Source organism: Lithobates pipiens, unplaced genomic scaffold (genome assembly GCF_037356315.1).
Source record: "Lithobates pipiens isolate NorthernLeopardFrog02 unplaced genomic scaffold, aLitPip1_a1.2 Scaffold_16, whole genome shotgun sequence".
NCBI classification, from domain to species: Eukaryota; Metazoa; Chordata; class Amphibia; order Anura; family Ranidae; genus Lithobates; species Lithobates pipiens.
In genome coordinates, this window is record NW_027507748.1 from 401,452,053 (window position 1) to 401,476,897 (window position 24,845).

Sequence of the window (24,845 nt, forward strand, 5' to 3'; positions counted from 1 at the left end):
ATAATCTTTTCAATATCATTGCACTTTTTCATACACGATTGTGTATTTTGCCTATATATATATATATATATATATATATATATATATATATATATATATATATATATATATATATATATATATATTTGAGGTTCATTTAAATGTGGATATGTATTTAGGAATTTAGCGCTACCTTTAAGAGTTTATATTTCATCAAAATCCTCCTACATGTGAAGCAGCCAAACTATTGTGATGTATTTGGAATAGTATGTGGTTACGTATAGTACTGATTTTCACTAGGATCATGTGAGTGGATAAAGTTCATGTTTTAGGTTTTCAATAAATATGTGGTTTTATACTATCAACATGTTTAATTACATATTTTAAACTGAACAATACTGTATATATTGATGAGAAATTAAGATAATCTTCAAAGGGGGTGTATGCAATCAGAGGAAGCTGCCATGGAACCAGTGGGCTTTCTACCTTTCCATTAAAGGAAGGAAAAAAATATGTAAGTTCCATTTGAGGTGGAGGGATTGCATGTACACCAAGGCTGGACAGTTAGGGAAGAAACATGAAGATACTGTGTTTGGCACCCTAAAACATAACATGGACTGGTTCACTGTGGATTTGGTTACAGGGAAGTTATTGAATTTATTTTGTTGCTCACTTTTTTTTTTTTTGCTGTTCATTTTGGATTTTACCATTTTAATACTATAAAGGATGAAATATGTGCATATTGCATCACATGTAGGAAGGCTTTGCTCAAGGAATTTTTTATCACTTAGTAAGACTGGAAGTGCTACATAGTGTTTATTAATTTATTGGGCAATTAGGTTACTTTTGGTAAGTGGATGTATCAGTTGGGGAATATTTAATAAGTATAATACATGAATAACAGCACAAGAGTTGTAGAATTGGACACAATATACAATATATTTTTTTATTTATTTAGACATTTTTTTTCAAAAGGATGGTAGTAGCCTCAGAGCCATCAACATAATACAGGCAGAAAAGAAACCAATACACATACATTTTTCTGTTTGGATAATACAACCCAAAAAACACAATGTTAAACATAGGTAGGCATGTTGGCGTACAGATTCCCACCCAGTCCTACTATTGGGTAAAAAAAAAAAAGAAAGAAAGAAGATAGATAGCAGGGTATAAAAGAAGGGGAAAGCAGGAAAAGGGGAAAGAGAAAGGGGAAAGTAAAGGAAAGAAGTATCCCAGGCCATCACTCCCATATCTCAGTCATAAGGAATAGGGTCCTAAAGTGTTAATCCACACCTGCCAGCAATGCATGTAAACATTGTCCAATAGGACCATGTGCATCTGAACTTTTCATCCTTTCCCTTTAAGAGTAGCTGTGACGCTTTCCATGTGACCCTAGAGAACCAGATTATAAGTGTCGGGGGGGGGGGGCATTTCCAGAGGGCAGGAATGTATGCCTTTGCTGCATTCAGGAAATAAATCATTATAGTTTTCTTGTATGTGAGAAATAGAGCACATATTTTGCTGGATCAGTCTCCAGGTCACAGTCTGCCAATTGTTTGATGATGGCCCTTAAGGGACCAAAGGAGATTATTGCATGTCCAGAATATATTTAGAAGTTTACTTACTTCTTCCTGGAGTGCCAGCAAATGTCAGATGTCTGGTGGAATAATTTTTATAGGACTTGTGGGACTTTATACCATCTGGTCAAGACATTATACCTCAGTTCCTGGCATTTATTTGCTATAGAGGAGTACTGAGCAAAGTAGAGGAAATCTTCCCTTTTAGCAAGAGAAAGGGTAGTTTCAAGGTCCCTCTGCCATTTTAGCAAGAGTGGAGGTGTAAAATAATCTGACCGCTAAATCAAACATTTGTATGCTGAGGATGGTCTGGAGGCCAAGTAGACACTCTCAAAAGGGTGGCTGAATTTGAGGAAATTTCCCCTTTGAAAACAGATAATGAAGCAATTGCTGGAAGCGCCACAAGTCTGCGGGGAGGGGGGGGTCAAAGAACTATTCCAAAAATAGGGTAAATCACAAGAATTTAGAGATGAAGCTAGTCAGTCTCAGTCCCATTCTGTCATAAGAACACAGGAGTTGGTCCTATAATGGAATGGCTCCAGAAATCCAAGGCAAATTCCAGTGGAACCCAGGGCAAGCAGCGTAGCAGGATATCAGAATAGGATTGTTCCAACAATGTCCATTGTTTTCAATCAAAATCCCAACAGCAGGCTATCACTTTGGATAAGTGAGTCACCTGGTAGCATTTTCTGATGTCAAAGTACTATCACACCTCGCAGTCCAGGCATGATGCGTTAAGTGTAGGATGGGAGTAGGCCCAAACAAAGTGGAGGAACTCCCTGCATCGCACCTTTAGAATTTTTTTTTAGGATTACCATCACCAGGGTCTGGAACAGGTATAGCACACCTTGGGCATACTGGTCCGTTTCAGTATGGTATTTCTGCCAAGTGCCACCATCGGGGATCATCTTTATTAAAATTTAGAATTAGTAACAAAACTATTGTCTACGTCGTTTAGGGTAATTTTGGTGCCTAGATAGGTGATATAGGCAGTCACCCAATGAAAAGGAAACATGGAGTGTAAAACGGTCACTCGAGAAGGAGGCAAAATGATTTGTGAAAATTATTTATATCTTATATGATAACACTGAGTGAAGGGCACAGTGGTGATGCTGTTTTAAGGGGTGATTCCATTATCCTCTGCACTCCCAGTATGTGCTCATGCAAAACATGTTTAATTCAAAAATAAATTAGAATTTTATATCTCCCCATCTGAAATAAGCATTTTGATATCAAAAGCCTTTATTTCTCATGAATAGATCACAAATTGTTATTTTATGATACTGCAAATGGTTAATTTTCCTGCTTTTCTCAATAAATATCATATTGACACTCACAGTTGCCACTTAAACCTGCTGGTATTTTATGAAGCTATAACAAAATATTTTTGTAAGTAAACTTGTCCAGTTAAAATGGTTCAAATTGATAGCAAAAAATGCAAAAAGTAAGCAAAAGTTAATGTTTCACAACAAATTGCTACATGCCTTGTGTTTTGGGAACTGAGTTTATAGATCTGGTCCCAATGTTCTTGTGTTGCCTGCTTTGCTCCAGACCTCAATTCACTGAGCTTCGGAAGGGGTAAGTGTCACATGTTCAGATAGGGCAGAGTCAGATCAGTTGCCTACCTCTCCGACAACAGATTACTGCAATAGTAATATATTACTGCTGGTAATATAATTTTGGGAGCCTGCTGATATAACCTAAACTTGTTCATGTGTGTTACTGAAGCCATGATATTGTTTTAGCACTTTCATTGTCATGATGTGTGGTACACATCATTGGCTGTGAAAGGGTCAATTCTCAGGTCCAAACAAATCAGATGTGATCTGGAAGCAGTTTGGTTTTTACTGTGTGAGTATCAAACATTCAAATAAGCCACGTTTCTACAGTCTTTAGAAGTACAAAGCTACTTACCTTTCCAAATACAAAACAGTAAAGAGTGACTCCCATGGCCCACACGTCAAGTGCCTGGCAAAACAACATGAAGACAAATAAAACTTTTTTATTTTTTTGAATGAATGAATGAATGACTACTGAACAGGTGAAATAGCATAACTTTTTTTGGCAAGTCATATATATGGGTAACACATGTTATACATTTTTCCTGTAAATAGGTTACTGCTTTTATTTGGTTTTTAAATAGAATACTTTGAGCTGAGAGCAGGCTGCTGAGTGTAATCTGAGACCTGAGGGGAGGGAATGGACATTCCCCCCTCTCTACACAATCTCATAGGATAACATGCACAGCTGAGGCTGTCACTCACATGATGTGTGCTTGAGAAGAAGCAGGAACATCTCCCAGGATCCTGTGATGTCAGCTTAACCTGTCAGAAGTGACTTGAACAGATAGCAGAGGGAAGAGAGAGCAGACAGGAACCTCACTAGGTGATTTGGATTGAGGCAAGTACACACCATATAGGGATATCATTTGTTCATTTTTCATTTCAGAAGTTTACAACCCCTTTAACCACTTTCACACCGGACCATTTTGCTGGTTCAAGACCAGACCACTTATTGCGATTCGGCACTGCGTCGCTTTAACTGACAATTGCATGGTCGTGCAATGTGGCTCCCAAACAAAATTGACGTCCTTTTTTTTTCCCACAAATAGAGCTTTCTTTTGGTGGTATTTGATCACCCCTGCGGTTTTTATTTTTTGCGCTATAAACAAAAACAGCGCGACAATTTTGAAAAAAAACGCATTATTTTTTACTTTTTGTTATAATAAATATCAACCAAAAATATATAAAAAAACTGTTTTTTCCCTCAGTTTAGGCAAATACACATTCTTCTACATATTTTTGGTAAAAAAAAAATCGCAATAAGCGATTATTGATTGGATTGCGCAAAAGTTATAGCGTTTACAAAATGGGGGATAGTTTTATGGCATTTTCATTAATAATTTTTTTTTACTAGTAATGGCGGCGATCAACGATTTTTATTGCGACATTATGGCGGACACATCGGACATTTTTGACACATTTTTGGGACCATTGTCATTTATACAGCAATCAGTGCTATACAAATGCACTGATTCCTGTGTAAATGACACTGGCAGTGAAGGGGTTAACCAGGGGGTGGCAGTGTAGGGGTTAAGTGTTCCTAGGGGCATGTTACTAACTGTGGGGGGCTGGGCTTTGTTTTAGTGAACACTGATCTCTGCTCCAATCACATGGAGCAGAGATCAGCATCACTTGTCCCTAGGCAGAACGGGGAGATGCCGTTTACGTCGTCATCTCCCCGTTCAGCCTCCCTGTGAGATGATCGTGGGTATCCCCACGGCAATAGAGTCTGCGGGACCCGCGACAGGACTCACGGGGGTCCTGACCGGCGCGCGAGCGGCGCCACGCACGCGATGGCAGGGCGGCATATAGAAATGGACGTACCTGTATGCCAATATGCCTGCCCATGCCATTCTGCCGACGTACATCGTCGTGTGCCGGTCGGGAACTGGTTAAGCTGTGCCAAATGACACTGTCATACTGTTCGATTATGCTTCTACTTCCAACCATTCTCTGGTGTCTTTGGCCACCTTGAGAATCCTACAAAGGTTTTTCTCCAGAAAGAACTTTGTGAAGCATCAGGGAATGTTTGATAAATGCTGTAAGAAGCAAAATTGACTATAGCCTCCATTTCATTCCCTTGGTGGCGCTAAGTGTATTCAATAATATGGCTCTTGCTTGTTGAGTTTCTGTGCCTAAATAATGGAGCTCCTAACTGATGTTCCGCAGACAAAGAGGAAAGCACCCATGTTTACATAATCTAGTGGTTTTTGGTGAAGCGGACTGCTATGTTTTATGCACAAAAATAATTTTTTTTTACTAGGTTCTTTAGGTTCATTCCCTATTTTGTTTACAAATCTTAATTTAATTATTTTTGAAAAATATTAGTAAGGAGTTTCAGTCTCAAAATAATACAGGTGATACTGATGCCAAATGAACTGTCAAACTATATTCATATCAATACTGAGTCATCCATGAAATAGCGATCTGCCTACGCTGTGTGTAGGAGAGAGGAGCTCCTTCAGATCTTTGCAGTCACTATGCAAGTTCTTCAAAACACAGCGTTCTTATCAGAACTGTTACAAATCTATAAGATGGAGCAGAAAATGACAAGAGTAGCCTAGCAGTTAATTTACAAGTATACAGTAAACTCAAAAATATACAATGGATTGTTGAACTAGCTGGGAATTGCGATATTTAAAATCGGCATGCATTACTAGCTTTGTGATTTCAATCTTTTCTAATGACACTGTTTGTAAGCTAGGAACAGACTGTACCTTTCCACTGAACCCCTGTCCAGTGTCTGCCAGAGTCTCAGGTGCCATGAAAGCTGGAGTCCCCGCTGTGCTTGACAGAAGTGCATCATTGCCTTCAAACTGATTGCTCACCCCAAAATCAGCTATTTTAATGTGACCATCATCTCCAAGAAGTAAATTGGATGGTTTGATGTCTCTGTGGATAATCTTCTGGTAATGCACTAAAATACATTGAAAAAACAAACAAAAAACAATATAACTGCATGCTCAGTAATAGAAGTATAATGTAACCTCTGAAACACTGCAAAGAACAAAAACATAAAAAAAAAAAAAAAAACAACAACTCACAACCCTTAAGATCTAGTAGTGTCTATGAACCAACTAGATAAGGGTATCATTTTCCAAAAATTCTACCATCACATAAATATATTGCTACATATATTTACACAGTATAACTGTGATCCTTTCCCACTGAGAAGTCAAAGCAATAGAAAAAAAAAAATTATAAACCACTTACAAGCCAGCAGTAAATCTCTGCTTTTCTCACTTTTCACCTTCCTAAAAAAACCACCACATGGCATTTTGTTATGGTAATGTGATCTGTCCTTTTTTTCTTTTGGACATATTACAATTCTGACAACCAATCTGGGGTTGACATGCAGTGCATTCAAACGATACAAAGTCAATTTAATGCTCCATACACACGGTTGGACATTCTGACCACAAAATCTGTCTGATTTTTTCAGACGGATTTTGGCCGAAACTTGTGTTGCATACACACGGTCGCACAAAGTTGTCGGAAAATCCGATCGTTCTGAACGAAGTGACGTCAAACACGTATGTCGGGACTATAAACGGGCCAGTAGCCAATAGCTTTCGTCTCTTAGTTTATTCTGAGCATGCTTGGCACTTTGTCTGTCGGAATTGTCTACACACGATCGGAATTTATGCAATCGGATTTTGTTGTCGGAAGATTTTAGATCCTGCTCTCAAACTTTGTGCGTCGGAAAATCCGACGGAAAAAGTCAGATGGAGCCCACACATGGTCGGATTTTCTGACAACATGATCCGATCGCACATTTTCCGTCAGAAAATCCAACCGTCCGTATGGGGCATAAGTGTGAGTCAACTCAACAAGTCTAATCCCTTGTACACACAGTCGGACATTCAGACAACAAAATCAGTCGGATTTTGTCTGACGGACTTTGTCCGAAACTGGTGTTGCATACACACACGGTCGGACAAAGTTGTCGGAAAATCCGATCGTTCGTAACGCGATGACGTTATTTTGTTACGACGGGACTACGTTCAGGCTAGTAGCCAATAGATTTGGTCTAGGAATTTGATCTGAGCATGCGTGGCACTTTGTCCGATCGGAATTCTCTACAAACGATCGGACAAAGTCCGATCGGATCATGTTGTCGGAAAATTTTATAGCCCAGCTGGAAAACTTGGTCCGTCGTATACTCCGACGGAAACAGTCCGATGGAGCCCACACACTGTCGGATTATCTGACAACACGGTCCGATCGGACATTGTCCATCGGAATGTCCGACCGTGTGTACAAGGGCTTACAGGAATAGCCCAGCTCTAAAATTTTGTCGGTCGGATATTCCGACGGAAACAGTCCGATGGAGCCCACACATGGTCGGATTATCCGACAACGCGGTCCGATCGGACATTTTCCGTTGGAATGTCCGACCATGTGTACAAGGGCTAAGAAAGGAAAAGGGGCATTAGAAAACAGCATACTGTAATCCCTGAACAAGGCAGTATAGAGAAAGCAACCACACAGACCTTAAGGCTCCATTCATACTAATGCATTTTTAACATGGGTTCCTATGGAACACGTTCACATCAATGCATTTTTGTGTCTCTGCATTTTTGGAAAGGGTCTGGGACTTTTTTTTTCCATGCAAAATGCTAAGTTTTGCATGTAAATTACTTCAATGGACCCACATCCAAAATGCAAGTAGTGCGTTTTTATGGTTATTTTGACACTATTTGCATCTTTTTTAGATGTACATTCACTGTATATAACTGGTTGCTAATGAGGGGGAAGCCGGCCGCCACGTCCTTAACAACTGATGAGTCATCGGCTGTCAGCAGGCTTCCTTACTGACAGCTGAATGTAAAAAAAAAAAAAAAAAGTATTGCTGGCAAAAAAAATTGTGAAAAGACCAGGCACTTATGGTCTAGTATAGATTCGGAAAGGATTCCCCCCCCCCCCATGCCAAAAAATAAAAAATGGCGTGGGTCCCCCCAAAATCCATACCAGACCCTTATCCGAGCATGCAGCCTGGCAGGTCAGGAAAGGGAGGGGACAAGCAAGCCCCCCCTCCTGAACCGTACCAGGCCACATGCCCTCAACATGGGGGATGGGTGCTTTGGGGCATCTCCACCCCAAAGCACCTTGCCCCCATGTTGATGGGAAGAAGGGCCTTTTCCTAGCCAAAGGTTGTCAGGGTCTTCGAGCGAGCGGCTTATCTTCTGCATCTAAAAATATCTTCTGCTTCCTCTGGTATTCCTCCATCTTTTCCTGCATCTTCCTCCTCCAGGCTTCTCCTCCGAATCCATACTAGACCCAAGGGCCTGGTATAGACCTTAGGGGACCCCACAGTGTTTTTTTTTCACAATTTCTTTTTAGCTGGCAAACATTTTTTTTTTACATGCAGCTGTCAGTGGGGAAGCCCGCTGATAGCTGAAGACTCATCGGTTGTTAAGGATGCAGTGGATGGCTTCCCCAGGCCCCCTCCTTAGCAACCAGTTATATACAGTGTAAAAAAAATAAAACGCAAATCGTGGCAAAATGCATGTCCAAGAATGCAGCAAGCACCGCAAAAGACACTTCAGAAACGCTCAAAAGCAACATGCATAGATGTGAATCGAGCCTAAGAACAGCCAAGGCTAAACAGATGCTAAAATATGGAAGTGGCAGCTTATCATGCATTATGTGGATCACTACAACAATTTAAAAAAGACTAGTAGTTGAAAAAGCATGGCAAAGAAGGACACTACTAATCAATGCGCTAAAGGTGCCCATAGACCATTCTCCAATCTCATATTGAACCAGACCTGATGACTTAATGTCTATGATGCATTTTCAGCTACCACCACCTGAGGTTTGTCAATAGTTAAGTGCAATCAGACATATTACAAAACCTTGTCTGATCCATGCAGTTGCCGCCTGAAAAGTTGGCTGTTTGGAGGTGTCTATAGCCAACGATGCTCCATAGGTTGGGCACAAATGGTGACAATGCAAATGTTTAGAGAAGCCCTTTGTCTGGTTATACCCTATGTGACTAATTTGGACATTATGGGATATAAGCAGTTTTTTTCAGTTATATTTTAGTGTATGGTTTGATTGTTTTAATATGCTTTCATTTATTCTGGGAACCGTTTTAGCCTACAGAAATGAATGGTTAAGGCCCCTTGCAGACATAGGTTTTTTTTTTTTTACTAAAGCTGGAGAGTACAAAATCAGGCTAACTTCTGTTAGACATTATGGGATATAAGCAGTTTTTTTTTTTCAATTATATTTTAATGTATGGTTTGATTGTTTTAACATGCTTTAATTTATCCTGGAAAATGTTTTAGCCTACAGACATTAACTGTTAAGGCTCCTTGCAGACATGGGGGTTTATTTACTAAAGCAGAGAGTGCAAAATCGAACTTTTGTATAAAGACTAACTTTTGTATAAAAAAACAATCAGCTTCTAACCTCAGTTTGTTCAATTAATCTTTGGCAATACAACCTGGAAGATGATTAGTTTCTTTGCAAAAAATGAGCCTGATTTTGCACTCGCCAGCTTTAATAAATTGTGTTGCCGGAATGAGCGTTCCCACTTATGACTTTCAAAGCATGATATACACGTTAAGAATTATACTTCAAAGAGTTAGTTCATCTTTACCAAAGGGGAATCTGTAGAAAAATAAATAAATAACTGCAGCTTTGACTAAAGTTGAAAAATGGCCATGCTATAGGTGTAGGCCATTTACGTACAGTATACTGTATCATATTGTCTTTAAATAATACAGAAGTGACAAACTAGCATACAATCATGTATATGTTGAAAATGAAGCAAGAGTAATGCCGCGTATACACGGTCGGATTTTCCGACGGAAAATGTTCAATGGGAGCTTTTTGTCGGACACTCTGACCATGTGTAGGCTCCATCAGAATTTCCGACACACAAAATTTGAGACCTGGATCTCAAATTTTCCGACAACAAAATCCGTTGTCGGAAATTCCGATCATGTTTACACTATTCCGAAGCACAAAGTTCTACGCATGCTTGGAATCAAGTAGAAGAGCCGCACTGACTATCGAACTTCAATTTTCTTGGGTCGCCGTACGTCACCGCGTTCTTGACGTTCAGAATTTCTGACATCATTGTGTGACCGTGTGTATGCAAGTCAAGTTTGAGCCAACATCCGTCGGTAAAAATCCCATGGATTTTGTTGTCGGGATGTCCGATCGTGTGTACGCGGCATAAGGCTTGGCTGCCAGAAGCCACGATACACTGTACCTACACAGTCAAATTTTAGGACCACCCCCCATGAGTTTCTATTACAATTTGTACTCACAATGTGGCACTCTAGATTTTTTGTTGTCATTATTAGAGTAAATGTAACGTCAGCAACTCGTTTAGCATATATTGGAAACATTCTTCAAACTCAAAAAAACTATACAGGAGTAGTAAAAAATTATACTTCCTAGTATAATATTAAAATAAGGTCTTTGTACTGTACAATCTTTTTCTTGGAGTTTACAGGACTCGGCACTGCCAAGACAATTGGGTTATACTTGCTACCTTCAGGACTTATTGGACACTGACAAAGAAAAAGCCATTAGCCAGCCAGGTATAACCCCTCCCAGTCCCATTATATAAAACAGTACTAGGAGTAGATAAACACAGTGGTTGGACCCCTCTGAATCCACAAGAAACAGATTTCATGGTAAGTAGCTCTTGTGTCAGTGTCTAATTCTTTCTGAAGGTGGCAGTATAACCCAATTGTCTCAGAATTACTGAATCCTGTGACCCTAATTGAGCACGAAAGAAAATCAGTATTACACTGAATGCACTTTTACTATAGTCTGTTTATAAAAATAAACAGAGAGTCTACATTTTCTCTTTGCATAACTGCATTCCGTTTTATGAAGAAATTCATTATTGTAAAACATCTGTCACACACCCAATGTCAAAACCATGATTGCTCAATGATAATATTAGATCATAAAATGCAGTATGGGTGAAATAGAAAACTCCACCAGAATGATGCACATACATAATAATTAGCTGAAATTATCTTTATAAGAATCCCATTTGTCAAAATGGAAAACTTGCCAGCAGCCCTACAGTAATGACTGAGGAAAACAAAACTGATTGCTTGACAAGCTGCCAGGAATACAGCTAAGCTGTATACATCACTTTGTAAGTCTCAAATTATAAGTGCAACCAATGCAAGTGCTATTCCACGTAAATCAGTACTGCTGTGGCATCATTCCCTGTCCTCATATGACAGGAAGCAGGGATGGATTTTTCTTCTGTCCAAATATACAAAGAAACGGATAAAATATATATTTTGCTTTCAACCATGGAAATTACAATATATTAAAGTAAAAAAACATCTTCCCCAAATTGTGATTTAATATAAATATGCTATAAAAGAATCTGATCTTATCTTTATATTGTAGAAAAGGGACTTGGCAGTGAAGATGTTCTTTGAATCGGATATCTATGTGTACAGGTATGAGACAATAATGTAGGCTTATTAGCTGTATCCTGATCGATAAAGTGATTGTAAGACTTTTTTTTTAAAAATAATAACCATGTTCTACTTACCTGCTCTGTGCAATGGTACAGCACAGAGCGGCCCAGAACTTCCTTTTCTTGGGTCCCCTACCACTGCTCCAGGCTCCTCTTCTTCGTGTGCCACCATTGAAAGCTTCTTCCTATGGGGGCGCAGCTGTGATCTCGCACCTGAGCCGGGTTGTGTGCATCTATTGACACACAAACAGCGTGGCTCAGCCTCGTCCCTCCACCAATGGCTCCTGCTGCTGCCTCTGTGTTCAGAGAGAGAAGAGACAGCTGCTGCATATAGGGACAGCGCTGGATCGAGTATTGGGCTCAAATCTGTATATGGGGGGGGGGGGTTTAACCTTTTAAATAATGTTAAACCAACATTTTATATTTCTGATATGTGCCTGCTGTACCATTAACAGTACTTATATATTCGGTTCTATTTTTATTGCTTCCTTTGTATGAAATACCTGATATTCCTGCCAGTCCCTCTGCTTTCCTATTAAAAACTGACACACTAGGCAGGAGAACATGCCATGGTCAGTTTTCTGGCTGTGCTGAGAACTCAGCCTACTCTCCTCTAATTATCAAACTTGTGCTGACACACTCAACCCCCGACCCCACTCTGCACAGCCATTCACTGGGAAGACCAGTGTACTGCTGTTTTTCCTTGCCTAGTTCTCTGAGCTCCTGATGCAGCTGAGAACAGAGAGTGATCAAAAAAAAAGTATTTTGATTTTTTTATATGTATACATAAAGGTTTTGCCTTTCATTTCTATTTTAAACTGAATGGGTTGCTTTACAAGGTGAGGGTTCACATATATTGTTAAGGTAAAACATTTTTTCCAGCCTTTAGAACCACTTTGAGTCATCTAAGTTCTTGTAATAAACAAGCTATTTTTGTAGAACATCAGGCGTTGAGGCTCCTAAAACTGGAAAAGATTAACAAACCTAAAAGTATTATTATTTATTATTTATTATTATTATTATCATTATGTAGTCAGATAGAAGCCATACAAATGAAAGGAATTGCTACTCTACCTTTTGAGTAGATTGGCGCAATGGCATTTTATACAACCACTCATAGTAACATCATCAGACAACCTGCCGGACTTTGCAGCAGAGGTCCGCCAGACTTTCTGAATGAGCGGACCTGCCCCCACACGACCGGACTTTTCCAGCGGATTGTCCACCGGACCCAGACTATGGCGGGGGTCTACCGGATTTTTGAAATGAACGGACTTGCCCACACACGGAGTAAAGTCCATTACATTTTGAACGTGGCTCCAGGTAGATGGAACTAGCAAAGGAAGTCAATGTCGCCGCCTCCATCGGCGAGATTGACACCTCACTAGCCCCATTGCCTGGTAACCCTGGCCGTTGGTTGTCGGGGTCTGCGGGCAGGGGGCTTATCAGAATCTGGGAGCCCCCTTTAATAAGGGGGGCCCCAGATTCTGCCCCCCCACCCTATGTGAATGAGTATGGGGTACAATGTACCCCTACCCATTCACCTGGGAGAAAAAAAAAAGCACAAAACAGGTTTTTAAAATACTTTATTAAACAGCTTTGGTGGCCTTCTTCCGTCTTGATGGGGTCTTCTCGCCGGACTCCTCCGCTATCTTCTGCTAGCTCTTTTACTAGCGGAGGAGCCTGGCTTTCTCCGTCGTCGTCCGGGGGTCTTCTTCCGACTTCGGGGTTCTTGTCCTGCTCTTCGGTTCTTCTTGCGGGCCTCCGCTTTCTTCTTCCAGCTCTTTTACTAGTGTTGGCCCTGTCTTCGGTCTCCGCCACCTTCTGCTTCTTCTTCTTCCTTCTTCCAATGCTGTCTCCGGCCGTAATGCTGGGGACATGTTGTGCGCCGACTTATAAGGGGCGGGGCCACCGGGTGATGTCACACTGTGACATCATAAGGGGCGGGGTCACCATGGAGCGGACAATTTTGAGTCAAAACTTTTCTAAGTCCGCTGGACGTTTGGGAAGAAAAAGTCCGGCGGAGCCCACACACGGGCGGATTGACCGGCGGACTCTGGTCCGGCGGACTTGTCCGATCATGTGTACGCGGCATAAGAAGCATCACACACCATATTAAAGCAGATTTCCACTCTACATTTTGTTTTTAAATACACTATATTACCAAAAGTATTGGGACACCTGCCTTTATATATATATATATATATATATATATATATATATATATATATATATATATATATATATATATATATATATATATATATTATATATATATATATACACACACACACAAACAAACTTTAATGGCCAGTCTAAGTCTGTAGGGTTTAATATTGATTTGCTTCACCCTTTGCAGCTATAACAGCTTTAACTCTTCTGGGAAGGCTGTCTACAAGGTTTAGGAGTGTGTCTATGGGAATGTCTGACCATTCTTCCAGAAGCGCATTTGTGAGGTCAGGCACTGATGTGATTAGAAGGCCTGGCTCGTAGTCTCCGCTCTAATTCACCCCAAAGATGTTCTATCGGGTTGAGGCCAGAGCTCTGTGCAGGCCAGTAATGTTCCCCCACCCCAAATTCGCTCAACAAAGTCTTTATGAACCTTGCTTTAGACTGGCAATATATTGGATCTTTTTCAGATAATGCGGTAGAGATTTTTGCTTCACTTTCAAAACCTTTCCAAGGTTTGAATGCAAATATTCAGGTGCCTACAGACTTTACATGCTGGCTTCCTATGTATGTATAATTCCATTGCAGAATACACTTTTTTATGATACTGACTTTGCCGAGTACAACTAGATTTTTATTGAGAAAGCCCAGCACTACCCCTGCACTTAACTACTCTGGCAGACTGAAAATCCAGATAGAAACCTTTCTCCTATCAGGAGAGGTTCATTCCGTCATGTGTGTAGCATGATATTCTGCTAGTCAGGCGTATTCACTGGCTATCATTGATCATTTGCCTTATACCCACCATAAATATGAAATGTTCATATGCAATGCATTTACTTAATTACATAGTTAGTCCTGTACACCATAATTCAATGAAGACAACAAACACAAAAATACTAAACTGCTGTTTGAAGGGAAAGGAACTCTAGGAGATAGACATTGGCATTTTGTGTATCTAAAACACTTTTTTTTAATGTTATCTGGAATCATTTCATACAGGATATCTAAATGTGCAATATTGTCAACAGGAGAAGTATTACTGTTTATTAGGTGACCTTTCATACGAAAACTAGTTTGAGCACTAATTTGGCAAGCTCTGTCTTGGTGTATGGGTAGCTTAAGAATTGAAAAGGACATGCTTTGCACTCGCAGTACCCCTGTCCTCCGTAAACAGAATGGATAGGATTATGCTTATGGAGAGCATATTGTATACATTACTTGATAAAATGCACTTGTTTGAGCGTAGATGGGATGCTTGGAATACCCACGGGCATGTTTTACTGTCACAAAACTAAAAGCCAAGCTAGTTTACCAGACCTTGCATAAGTACTACTCTCGGGTATACCTTCCCCCTACATTTTGTAGGTATATATTATGTCAGATAATAATGATCTCTGTTTTTTTTTTTTTATGACTTTTGTATGCTTCTAAATTTTTGTTCTTTATTTGGATTTCCATAAATGTCTCCGAGACATTTCATGTTATGTACTTTCAAATGACTGTATATTTTCCTTTGCCTCAATAAAAAAGGTTTGTAAAAAAAAAAAAAAAGAATTGAAAGGACATATATTCACCTCATGAAAAGAAACATAAAATATACTTTCCGAATGCAATAAATTCACTGTATTAATGATGATGCACTATAAATCCTATTTAGCATTCGTACCATTATAAATTCTATTTGAAAAGTTTAAAATTTTGCTGCCATTTCCACCAGCTTGAAAATACTAATGTAAAATATTATCTATACCAATGGCCTACAACCATTTTAGTCTTCCAGTGTATTTAGGTATGATGAAAACACTTCCAAATTGGCCAAATTGGGGTGCTGATTGATACATCTTATTCCCCTGAATCATTACACAATATGCCTCATGAAGAAAAGTGTCATGTCTGACCAAACCCTTCAGTATACTAGGATGTAAGACACCAGGGAAGTAATGTAAGGTCATAGGAAACTTTATAGCTCCTCTGTGGCAGATTCTGGCCTGGTCCTCACTCTGAGCCACAAACCAATTTACAGATTCTGAAAAATGCCTTTTTTTCTCACACCATTTCATGCTCTGAAATTTTTTTCTACAGTGACATAGCTTGTTCTGTTTACTAATAGAACTGTATTCTAGGGGATTTCGTATTGCAACATTACTGGTTCTAATCCATCAGTCCAAAAATTGAATTCTCACAAAGCATCATAGCCAAGCTTTGTAGGAAAATATGAGGTTTCTTAAATTACAAATTTTTTACTTTACAAGTCTAGTTTCCTTTTGTCCATGTTCAATAAAAGAAGACAACATGTTGGACTTAGCTCCACATGAAATGTAAAATTAAATAATCAGGTTTGGGAGCTTTGGCACCTACAGGTGATAGGACTTCTGTCACCCGGTCTCTTGACCAGCATCGGGTATCCTTGAGAGTTGGATCCCTTTCTCTTCTTTTCTGACTGCACTCCTCTTTGACTTGTTCTTCATCTCTTCTTTCCTCCCCCTCCACTTCTTTTCTTGTTTATTCTGTAATATTTTGTAGGGCATTCTAGATGGAGATGGTCACAATTTTGGAGCAACTGTTGCCCTTTTGACACCTGTTTCAAGGTGCTATCTGTAGAACGATATGTTTGCCATTGTATGCACATAATTGGGGTTTTTGGTTTGTCTTTATCCACAAAGATCTGTGTCCGATTAGAATTCTTCTCTGTTTGTGAGTATGCTATTTAATCATGATTTGTTACTATAAATTGAGTCTTATGTCACCCTCGATAAATGCTCTGTGAAATGTTCTTTGTTAACGTTTAAAAAAATTATAAAAATTGTTAATTATGAAAGAAATGTAAAATTAAAGGATAACGTCACCTTTAGGAGCATGTTATACCCATATTTAGGGTGTAACATGCTCCCCTACAGTACATGTACACATACAGTATATGCATTCATTTTTTTTCACAAAGTTGAACTTTAAAGTCAAAAATGTAAAGTTCTATTAGATGAGAAGTTTATAGGATATGACTCTATTTAAATTTACTTTTATGCAACTTCAACAATCAACAATCTAAACCATAAATAAAAAAAATGCTACAAATTTAGTTTAAAGGTGGACAATTGTGTAACCAGAAAACAATCAGAACTCCGGAGAGAATCTATCCAGCTATCATGCAAACTTAAAGCGGAATTCCAGGCTAGATCTAACCAAGCTTCCTACCCCCCTTCTAACACCTATACTAACTACCCTGTAGAAGGAAGAAGCTTTTGCTTACCTATTGCTAGGGCAGTTTGGTCCAGTCACTTGAACTCCCCAGCAGCCAGCTTCAGTGGAGTGGAGAGGAGAGAGCACCGACAATGGCTGGAATGCCTGGGCAGTGGAGTTACCCATAGGCGTACTATGGGGCATCCATTGTTGACTGTCTCTGCTCTCCGTGGAACCTGAGCACATGATCAGACCGCAAGCGCCCTGAGAATAGGTAAATATATTCACATCTTCCTTCTACAGGGTAGTTAGCATAGGTAAGGAGTTTACAGCAAAGAGATTTCATTTTCTCTGTTATAGGGGGGCATAGACAGTGCAAACTTTTTTCCTGCAACCATGGGTTGCAGAAAATTAATTTGTGTAATTCCCCCCATTAACACAGGCAGTACTGACAGGGGAATCCCTTCTGCCATGTAGTTGTATACTCCCAGTTGGAAGTGGGGGAAGCCACCCCCACTGGGGAGACAGTGATTATTGCTATCGACTGTAGCAGCTGCTAGACATAATTGTGAGTGAATGTAGCAGGCTGGTTGTACCCAAGTTGATCGATTGATCAACTTGGTAAGTTCGGCCTGCCCACACACACAGTTCGAATCTCGCCCAGTTCCTGTTGAACCGGCCAAGATTCAAACCATCTATGGCTGGCCTTAGTATAACTAAGGCCAGCCACAGAGGTGGGGTGGCAGCAGGTTTAATCTTACTTCGTTTTACCCTTGAATTCCACTTTAATATTTCATGCAAATCTGGTAATATCTCTGTTATCAGCTACAAGTCAATAATTAGCAGTTAGCTTTAGAGGATTCAGGATACATCTCATGTAATCACAATCAATACTCAATGGGGTTTTAGTTCAATGGGGTTTTAGTTCAATGGGGTTTTAGTTTACTTATATATAGTAAATGTTTTCTTTGTGTTGACTTTATCTTACAAATGTTGTGACTTTGCAATTCACAGCAAGTGTATTAGAAGTCACAACTTATTGTTGATCATGTCTTTATTTTTTGACATTACGTTTTGTTTTTTGTTGGGACCTCAATGAAATTTTTTATAAGCATTTACCACTTTTCTATTAATAGTGAAGTTTTATATGCATTTTTTTTCTTTGTTATATTGACACTGCAATCTCAAATTCCAATGTTTTAGACACCTAATGATAATAATCAGTAGGGTAGGAAGGTGGAGTGGCAGTATAAAGCATAGGTAAATCGAGATGACCTAGCACTTTAGTAGATTAGACAAATACTTTCTAACTGCATAAACTCTAGGAACACCAGTCTACTATGGTTTGCCAATAGGATTTATCATGCTGTATACACAGTGAATATTGCTTGATACAGCTGAAACAGTTCATTCTTCTATGGTGATTATCAGTATCAGCAAGGTAGGCCAGTGCGAATACTGATGCTGTAAAGTATTGTGTAGTTTAAGAGGCTGAGAGTTAAAGGAGCTTCAAAAGCCTGTCAGATATGTAATTCCAATCAATCCACCCACACTTTATTAAGTCACTTCTTAGGAGAAAGAATTAACACGACTAGCCGCTCTCAACTCCGAAGTGTCTTGTTTCATAATATAAAGATGCTGCCATTTCTGATGGAGCAACATGTGCTTATAATGAAACACAGAAGACAGCTAATTAACTGTTACAGTATTAAAATAATCAATGAACAAATGGCTTATCAGTCCAATGCAGACTGTATTTTGTGAAGCAGCAGCTGATAAAAAATGTAAAATAACATCTCGCCTTGTTCTAGAATATTGGAATCCAATTCTTTAAGAGGCTGTGGTGTCACCTGTCATTTATACAGTCAAAATGGATCTTACAAATTGCAGGGGTACCTCCTAATATGGAAAATTGCTGCAAAAAGTTTGTGTACATTTTTTCTAGCCTATAGCATGCTTAAGCAGTGCCAATCCCATCTGTGGTTAGGAAAACCACATTGCAGGATGCAAAAATACAAGTAAATTGGGGCAGACCAAAGTAAAACAGAGCAGAAAGCAATGCTAAAATACAAATTACAGTGTCTTTTAGCAACAGGATTTTTTAAATTTAGTTTCATGTCTTTAAATGTTTTTCACATATCTTTGTGCGCAAGCATATACAAATATACAGAATGCTGGCCTGATCAGATTCTGGTGCGAAGAAGGCGATGAATGATCAGGGGGGCGGACATAGAGGCCATCCCAGAGGGAGAAAGTGGAGGTATGCATATCCCAATAACGAGATCCCCAATGGTGTCAGTATACCAGCCAGCCGAGCATAGTAGAGTAAAGGAGGTGAAGAGATGTACTAAGGAGTACAGAATATATATTGTTTTACCAATATAGCTAAATATGCAAAACAGCATTGATGTATATAATGTATAGCACATCTTACCCCATACACTGGAGAAGTGCCCTACAGCATGGAAAGTCCTACAAGACGACTAACGTTCAAACATGTATTGTACAAGGAGAAGGTGTACTCAGAGTACGTAGAATCGCATGAGTTGCAGCCAACATTACCATAGAATTTACAAGTATACTCAATGGTAGCCTTTTGTAATCTATTGAATATAATAAAGATAATAATAATAAAAAAAAAAAGAGTGTTTTCTCCTATTATCTTCAATAGATTACAAAAGGCTCCCATTGAGTATACGTGTAAATTCTGTGGTACCGGTGGTTGCAACCCATGTGATTCCACATACTCTGAGTACACCTTCTCCTTGTGCAATACATGTTTGATTGATCTTTAGTCGTCTTGTAGGGCTTTCCATGCTGTATGGCACTTCTCCAGTCTATGGGATAAGATGTGTTATACATTATATACATCAATGTTGTTTTTCATATTTATTTAGTTATACTGGGAATAAAATACATATTATCTACTCCTTAGTATATCTCTTCACCTTTATGCTCAGCTGGCTGGTATACTGACACCATTGGGGATCTCATTATTGGGATATGCATACCTCCCCTTCCTCCCTCTAGGATGGCCTCCCCCCAATCAATCATTGTTTTCTTCTCCACATCTGAATCTGATCAGGCAAGCATTCTGTATATTTGTATATGCCTGCACACAATGATATATGTGAAAAAACATTTAAAGATATAACTTAAAATATTTTATATATGTGATCCTGACGTGTGTATAATACTGTACTTTTGAATTTAACAACAGCACCCATCCAATCAGTACTGAAGAAGCAAGTATACCTTGCGAAAAAGATTGATGTTAAAGTATGGAGCAACACTGGGCCACGTTTTGGTGATTTACATTGACCACTATCCCTTTGGACTGCAATATACTTCAGAAAACACTGTGGCTCATTTATCTCCATACACTAGGATTGGGTATCTGTTGATTCCTTGCCCGTGAAGGGTGTTTTTTAATGTCTCTAAATATTTGTCCTATTTAAATGTATTTCTAATGAAATTTGTTATTTTTCTATACACACTGCCTCATGCTGTGCCTACAAAGTCCGCCTTTTGTATAAGAAGCTAGTACAGCATCTATTTTTTCTATATGAAGATAAGGGACAGAAGTAAGGACAAAAAAAAATGCTTTGTGCAGATGCCAAGCCATGGGACCTTTAACCCTTTGTTATGACAGAAATCTGTAATCTGTAAAATCTAGTTTACAACTGATAATGAAATCTGCCAGCTCATTCAGACAGGGTTATGCTAAACATGACTAACCCCCCTCCCCAAACATTAGAAAGGAGAAGCTAGATAGGATTTTTAAATACTAACATTCTAGTTTAAGCATTTAGCCACTTTACTCTTAATGCATCTTCTGTATCTTTTAATCATTGTCTATGTTCCATATTAAGCTGGTGCCATAGCTGCTGCCCCAGAATTCCTGATTTACGGTGGCTCCTTTTTCTTAGCCCTTGTACACACGGTCGGAGATTCCGACAACCAAATCTGTCAGATTTTGTCTGACGGATTTTGTCCGAAACTGTTGCATACACACGGTCGGCCAAAGTTGTTGGAAAATCCGACGTGATGACGTTATTTCGTTATGACGGGACTACGTTCAGGCTAGTAGCCAATAGCTTTGGTGTAGGCATTTGATCTGAGCATGCGTGGCACTTTGTCCCATCGGAATTCTCTACACATGACCGGAGTATTTTGTCTGAAAATTTTACCAACAAGTTGGAAAACTTGGTCCGTCGGATACTCCGACAGAACAGTCCGATGTAGACCACACACAGTTGGAATATCCGACAAAACGGTCCGATCGGACACATTCCGTCGGAATCTCCGACCGTGTGTACAAGGGCTTACAGGATACTATGGAGTACTTTGCATGCAGGGACTAGAGTTGTGTTTCCCTACACTTGGTGTGCACCAAGAGAACACACACCACCGTAGCCTTGACTGGCAAGACACTCAACTGCTCCCCCTCCCTCCTCCCTTCCTTCTCCAAGTTACCAGACTGGTTGGAGACTGCATGGTCAACACTTTCCTGTGAAGGCTGATAGTTCAGGGAAGCAGCATTGAGAGAGCAGGAGCCAATAGCTTTGAATGCTGCAAACTGCAAGTGATGGGGTAAGAATTGTAACAAATCGTTTACTGCAATATGCTCCCAATATTTAAAAAAAAAAAATGCTGAGGGTTTAACACTAGTAATACTTAATATATGTGGCCATACTTGTATTATGGGTCACAGAAGTACATTTACTTTTGTTCTCCTGTGACCAACAGTACGCTTATAACGGGCTATTATATACACATACAATGAGTGCGCATACACACAAATATAAGTCCACAAACATCAGTGATGTGTAAATCTTCTAATAAAAAAACAAAACAGTAAAGTCCAGGAACAAATGAAAACATTAAACTATCCACTGATTCCGGGAATGTATCTTGACGACCAAGACACTTGTGAACATTTCAACCACAAATAAGGTTGGCCTCTTAAAAGATCCTCACCACAGGGATCATCAATGATTGTAATGTAATTACCAGACCTCCAGACATTCATCAATGGCAATAGCAGGACATTACCGTCGGGTCTCAGTGATTCCAGGGATCAGCATGTCAGATCAGGCTGCATCTGCACTCATGTAGAAGAACAAAGGCCACACAGTGTAAAACCACCAAACAATTTATTTAAAACAATAGAGAGGTACTTACAGACATCAGTCATCATAGTCAGGTACTCACTGACATCACAGGTTAAGCCCAGTCCAGCATGTATCGCCATCAAAGTGTGATCAGGGGTACAGGGATCCTGCACTTCACTAATGTTTTCACTTGATGTTTGTGGCGGGTATCGCTACTCCGGCCACTCACAGCGCTGGAGCAGCGATGTCACTCCCCCGCAAGGCGCATGGGAGCCGCCACTAACTGCATATCAGCGTTGAGAGGCATGCTGCTAACGGCGGTAGTGCGCCTGCACGCCGCTGTCTATGGCACATGCACCGTAGACAGCAGTGCCTGTCTTTTAGTAAATATCTCCTAAACCATACAGGTTTAGGAGATATTTCTTGGACCTACAGGTAAGCCTTAATCTAGTCTTACCTGTGGGTCAAAGTGGTTTGTAAGGGTTTACAACCACTTTAAAAGTTATTGTACACCATCTGAATACTATATGAATAGAGAGTTAAAGTGTAACTAAAGCCGATCTTTTTTTCCATTTTTGATAGTGTAAGGGAAGGTTATTACCTCTTTCAGGTTTTTGATTGCCGTCTGTATCTCACAGGGGAGATTTCTCTTCACTTCCCGACCCATAGCCAAGACAGGAAGTGAGAGAAAATCCCTCCAAAGAGAGGGAATCCCAGCATGTCACCAGGGTCATCAGAATTAGTGTCCACATTGGAAGATTGCCCCTCTAATATGGTTCTGGTGTCTACCCAAACTTTGGGATTTTCTTTTACTTTAACTTTCAATGATAACAGTAAACAGGACAAATAGAGGGCAAACCTCCCTAATGGGGGCACAGACGGTAAGAAAAACAGGTGTTCTGATCTCTTTCTACTCTGTCCAAAACAAAAAACAAAAAAAAAACAGGACAAATAGAGGGCAAACCTCCCTAATGGGGGCACAGACGGTAAGAAAAACAGGTGTTCTGATCTCTTTCTACTCTGTCCAAAACAAAAAACAAAAAAAAAAAAAAATATTTGCATTTAGTTACACTAACAAATCTAAGGTAGGAGTTATCCTAATTTGCCTGCAAAATGGGACATAATTTAAGTCAAATTAAGACTATGAGCATGCACATTGTCCTGCTGTAACTTGGCTATCATGATGACACGAGTTCAAAGTTTGCAATCCCACATACATTGAACCAAGGACATAGACTATAGAACAATGTATTTATTTCTACCGTGTTTCCCCAAAAGACCTACCCTGAATATAAGACCTACCTTGGTTTTCCAGGAGGGCTGCAATATAGGTCCTACCCCGAAAATAAGTCCTAGTTTCAAGTGGTCTCCTCCTCTTCTCCTGCCTGTTAGTGGGGGATCTTGACCCCGCTCCCTCTGCAATGCTCGGATTGCAGAAGAGAGCTCAGGCGGGCTATGGAAGCCTAGAGCGACACTATAATACGGTACCTGACACGGATTACAGAAACACACACCTTTCCACCATATACTACTGTAATAGAGAGGACTCTAGCTGCCCACAACCACTTTTACTTCACTTCACACAGGGGATTCCTGCCAGACAGGGGTAGAGAAGACAGCACATTAACCACTTAAGGACCGCCTCACGCCGATATACGCTGGCAGAATGGCACAAGCACGTACAGGTACGTTGCCCTTTAAGAGCCCAGCCGTGGGTCGCGCACACACCGGCGCACTCGTGACCCAGTCCTGAGTTCCGTGACCATGGCCGTGGGACCCGCGGATCCCGTCCCACGATCGGGTCACAGAGCTGAAGAACGGGGAGAGGTAAGTGTAAACAAACCTCTCCTCGTGCTTCCAATGAGGCTGTCACTGATAGTCTGTTCCTTGTCATAGGGAAAGATGATCAGTGTCACACGCCAAGCCACGCCCCCTACAGAAAAAAAAAACCACACACACTCACACTTAACCCCTACATTGCCCCCTAGTGTTAACCCCTACACTGCCAGTGACATTTTTACAGTAATCAATGCATTTTTAATCGCACTGATCGCTGTATTAATGCCAATGGTCCCAAAAATGTGTCAAAATTGTCCAATGTGTCCGCCATAATGTTGCAGCTGATCACCACCATTACTAGTAAAAAAAAATTATTTATTATAATAAAAATGCCATAAAACTATCCCCTATTTTGTAGACGCTATAACTTTTGCACAAACCAATCAATGAACACTTATTGCGATTTTTTTTACCAAACGACTAAACGACTAAAACGACGCAGTGCCGAATCGCAAAAAGGGGCCTGGTCCTTTAGCTGCAAAATGGTCCGGGGCTTAAGTGGTTAGATAGCAAGCCCTACCCCGAAAATAAGCCCTACTGTGTTTTTGATTGCCAAAATTAATATAAGACCCATGCTTATTTTCAGGGAAACATGGTAGTAATGACTGAGCATAACCAGCTGGCTGCTTTATGCACATAAAACAGGGGTATGGTGTATCCACACTGAAATCTATAGAGGCCTAAAACATGCTCTTCATTTTAGCTGCAAAGCTCAAGGAAATACCCATCTGGCTCTTTTAGGTAAAAGCAGAACATTAGTTAGCTGAACATCTGTTGCTTGCTGAGAAATGCCACAAAATAACATGGCTTTTTTTTTTTTAACTTCATTCAGCACAGTTTTATCTAACCTGGTAGCAGCATGAAATAACCCAGTGTAGTTTCAGTGAACAAATGCAACCTTGGAGTCTCAAAATTGCAATGTAGTCGTGTACAGATGTTTAAAAAAAAAAAAAGAAGA

At 39.9% G+C, this 24,845-nt stretch overlaps 1 protein-coding gene across 6 annotated transcripts in view; it reads right to left on the reverse strand.

The window, feature by feature from the left end:
• Window positions 1-24,845, reverse strand: part of CAMKK1 (calcium/calmodulin dependent protein kinase kinase 1) — a 311,605-nt gene that overhangs the window by 39,106 nt on the left and 247,654 nt on the right. For all 6 annotated transcript variants that reach the window (XM_077482348.1, XM_077482343.1, XM_077482344.1 and 3 more), the window contains exons 10-11: window positions 5,836-6,035; window positions 3,471-3,524 (exon numbers count right to left, since the gene is read on the reverse strand). In XM_077482348.1, coding sequence (XP_077338474.1) covers window positions 3,471-3,524; window positions 5,836-6,035 — 254 coding nt within the window. The remainder of the gene's footprint in view (window positions 1-3,470; window positions 3,525-5,835; window positions 6,036-24,845) is intronic.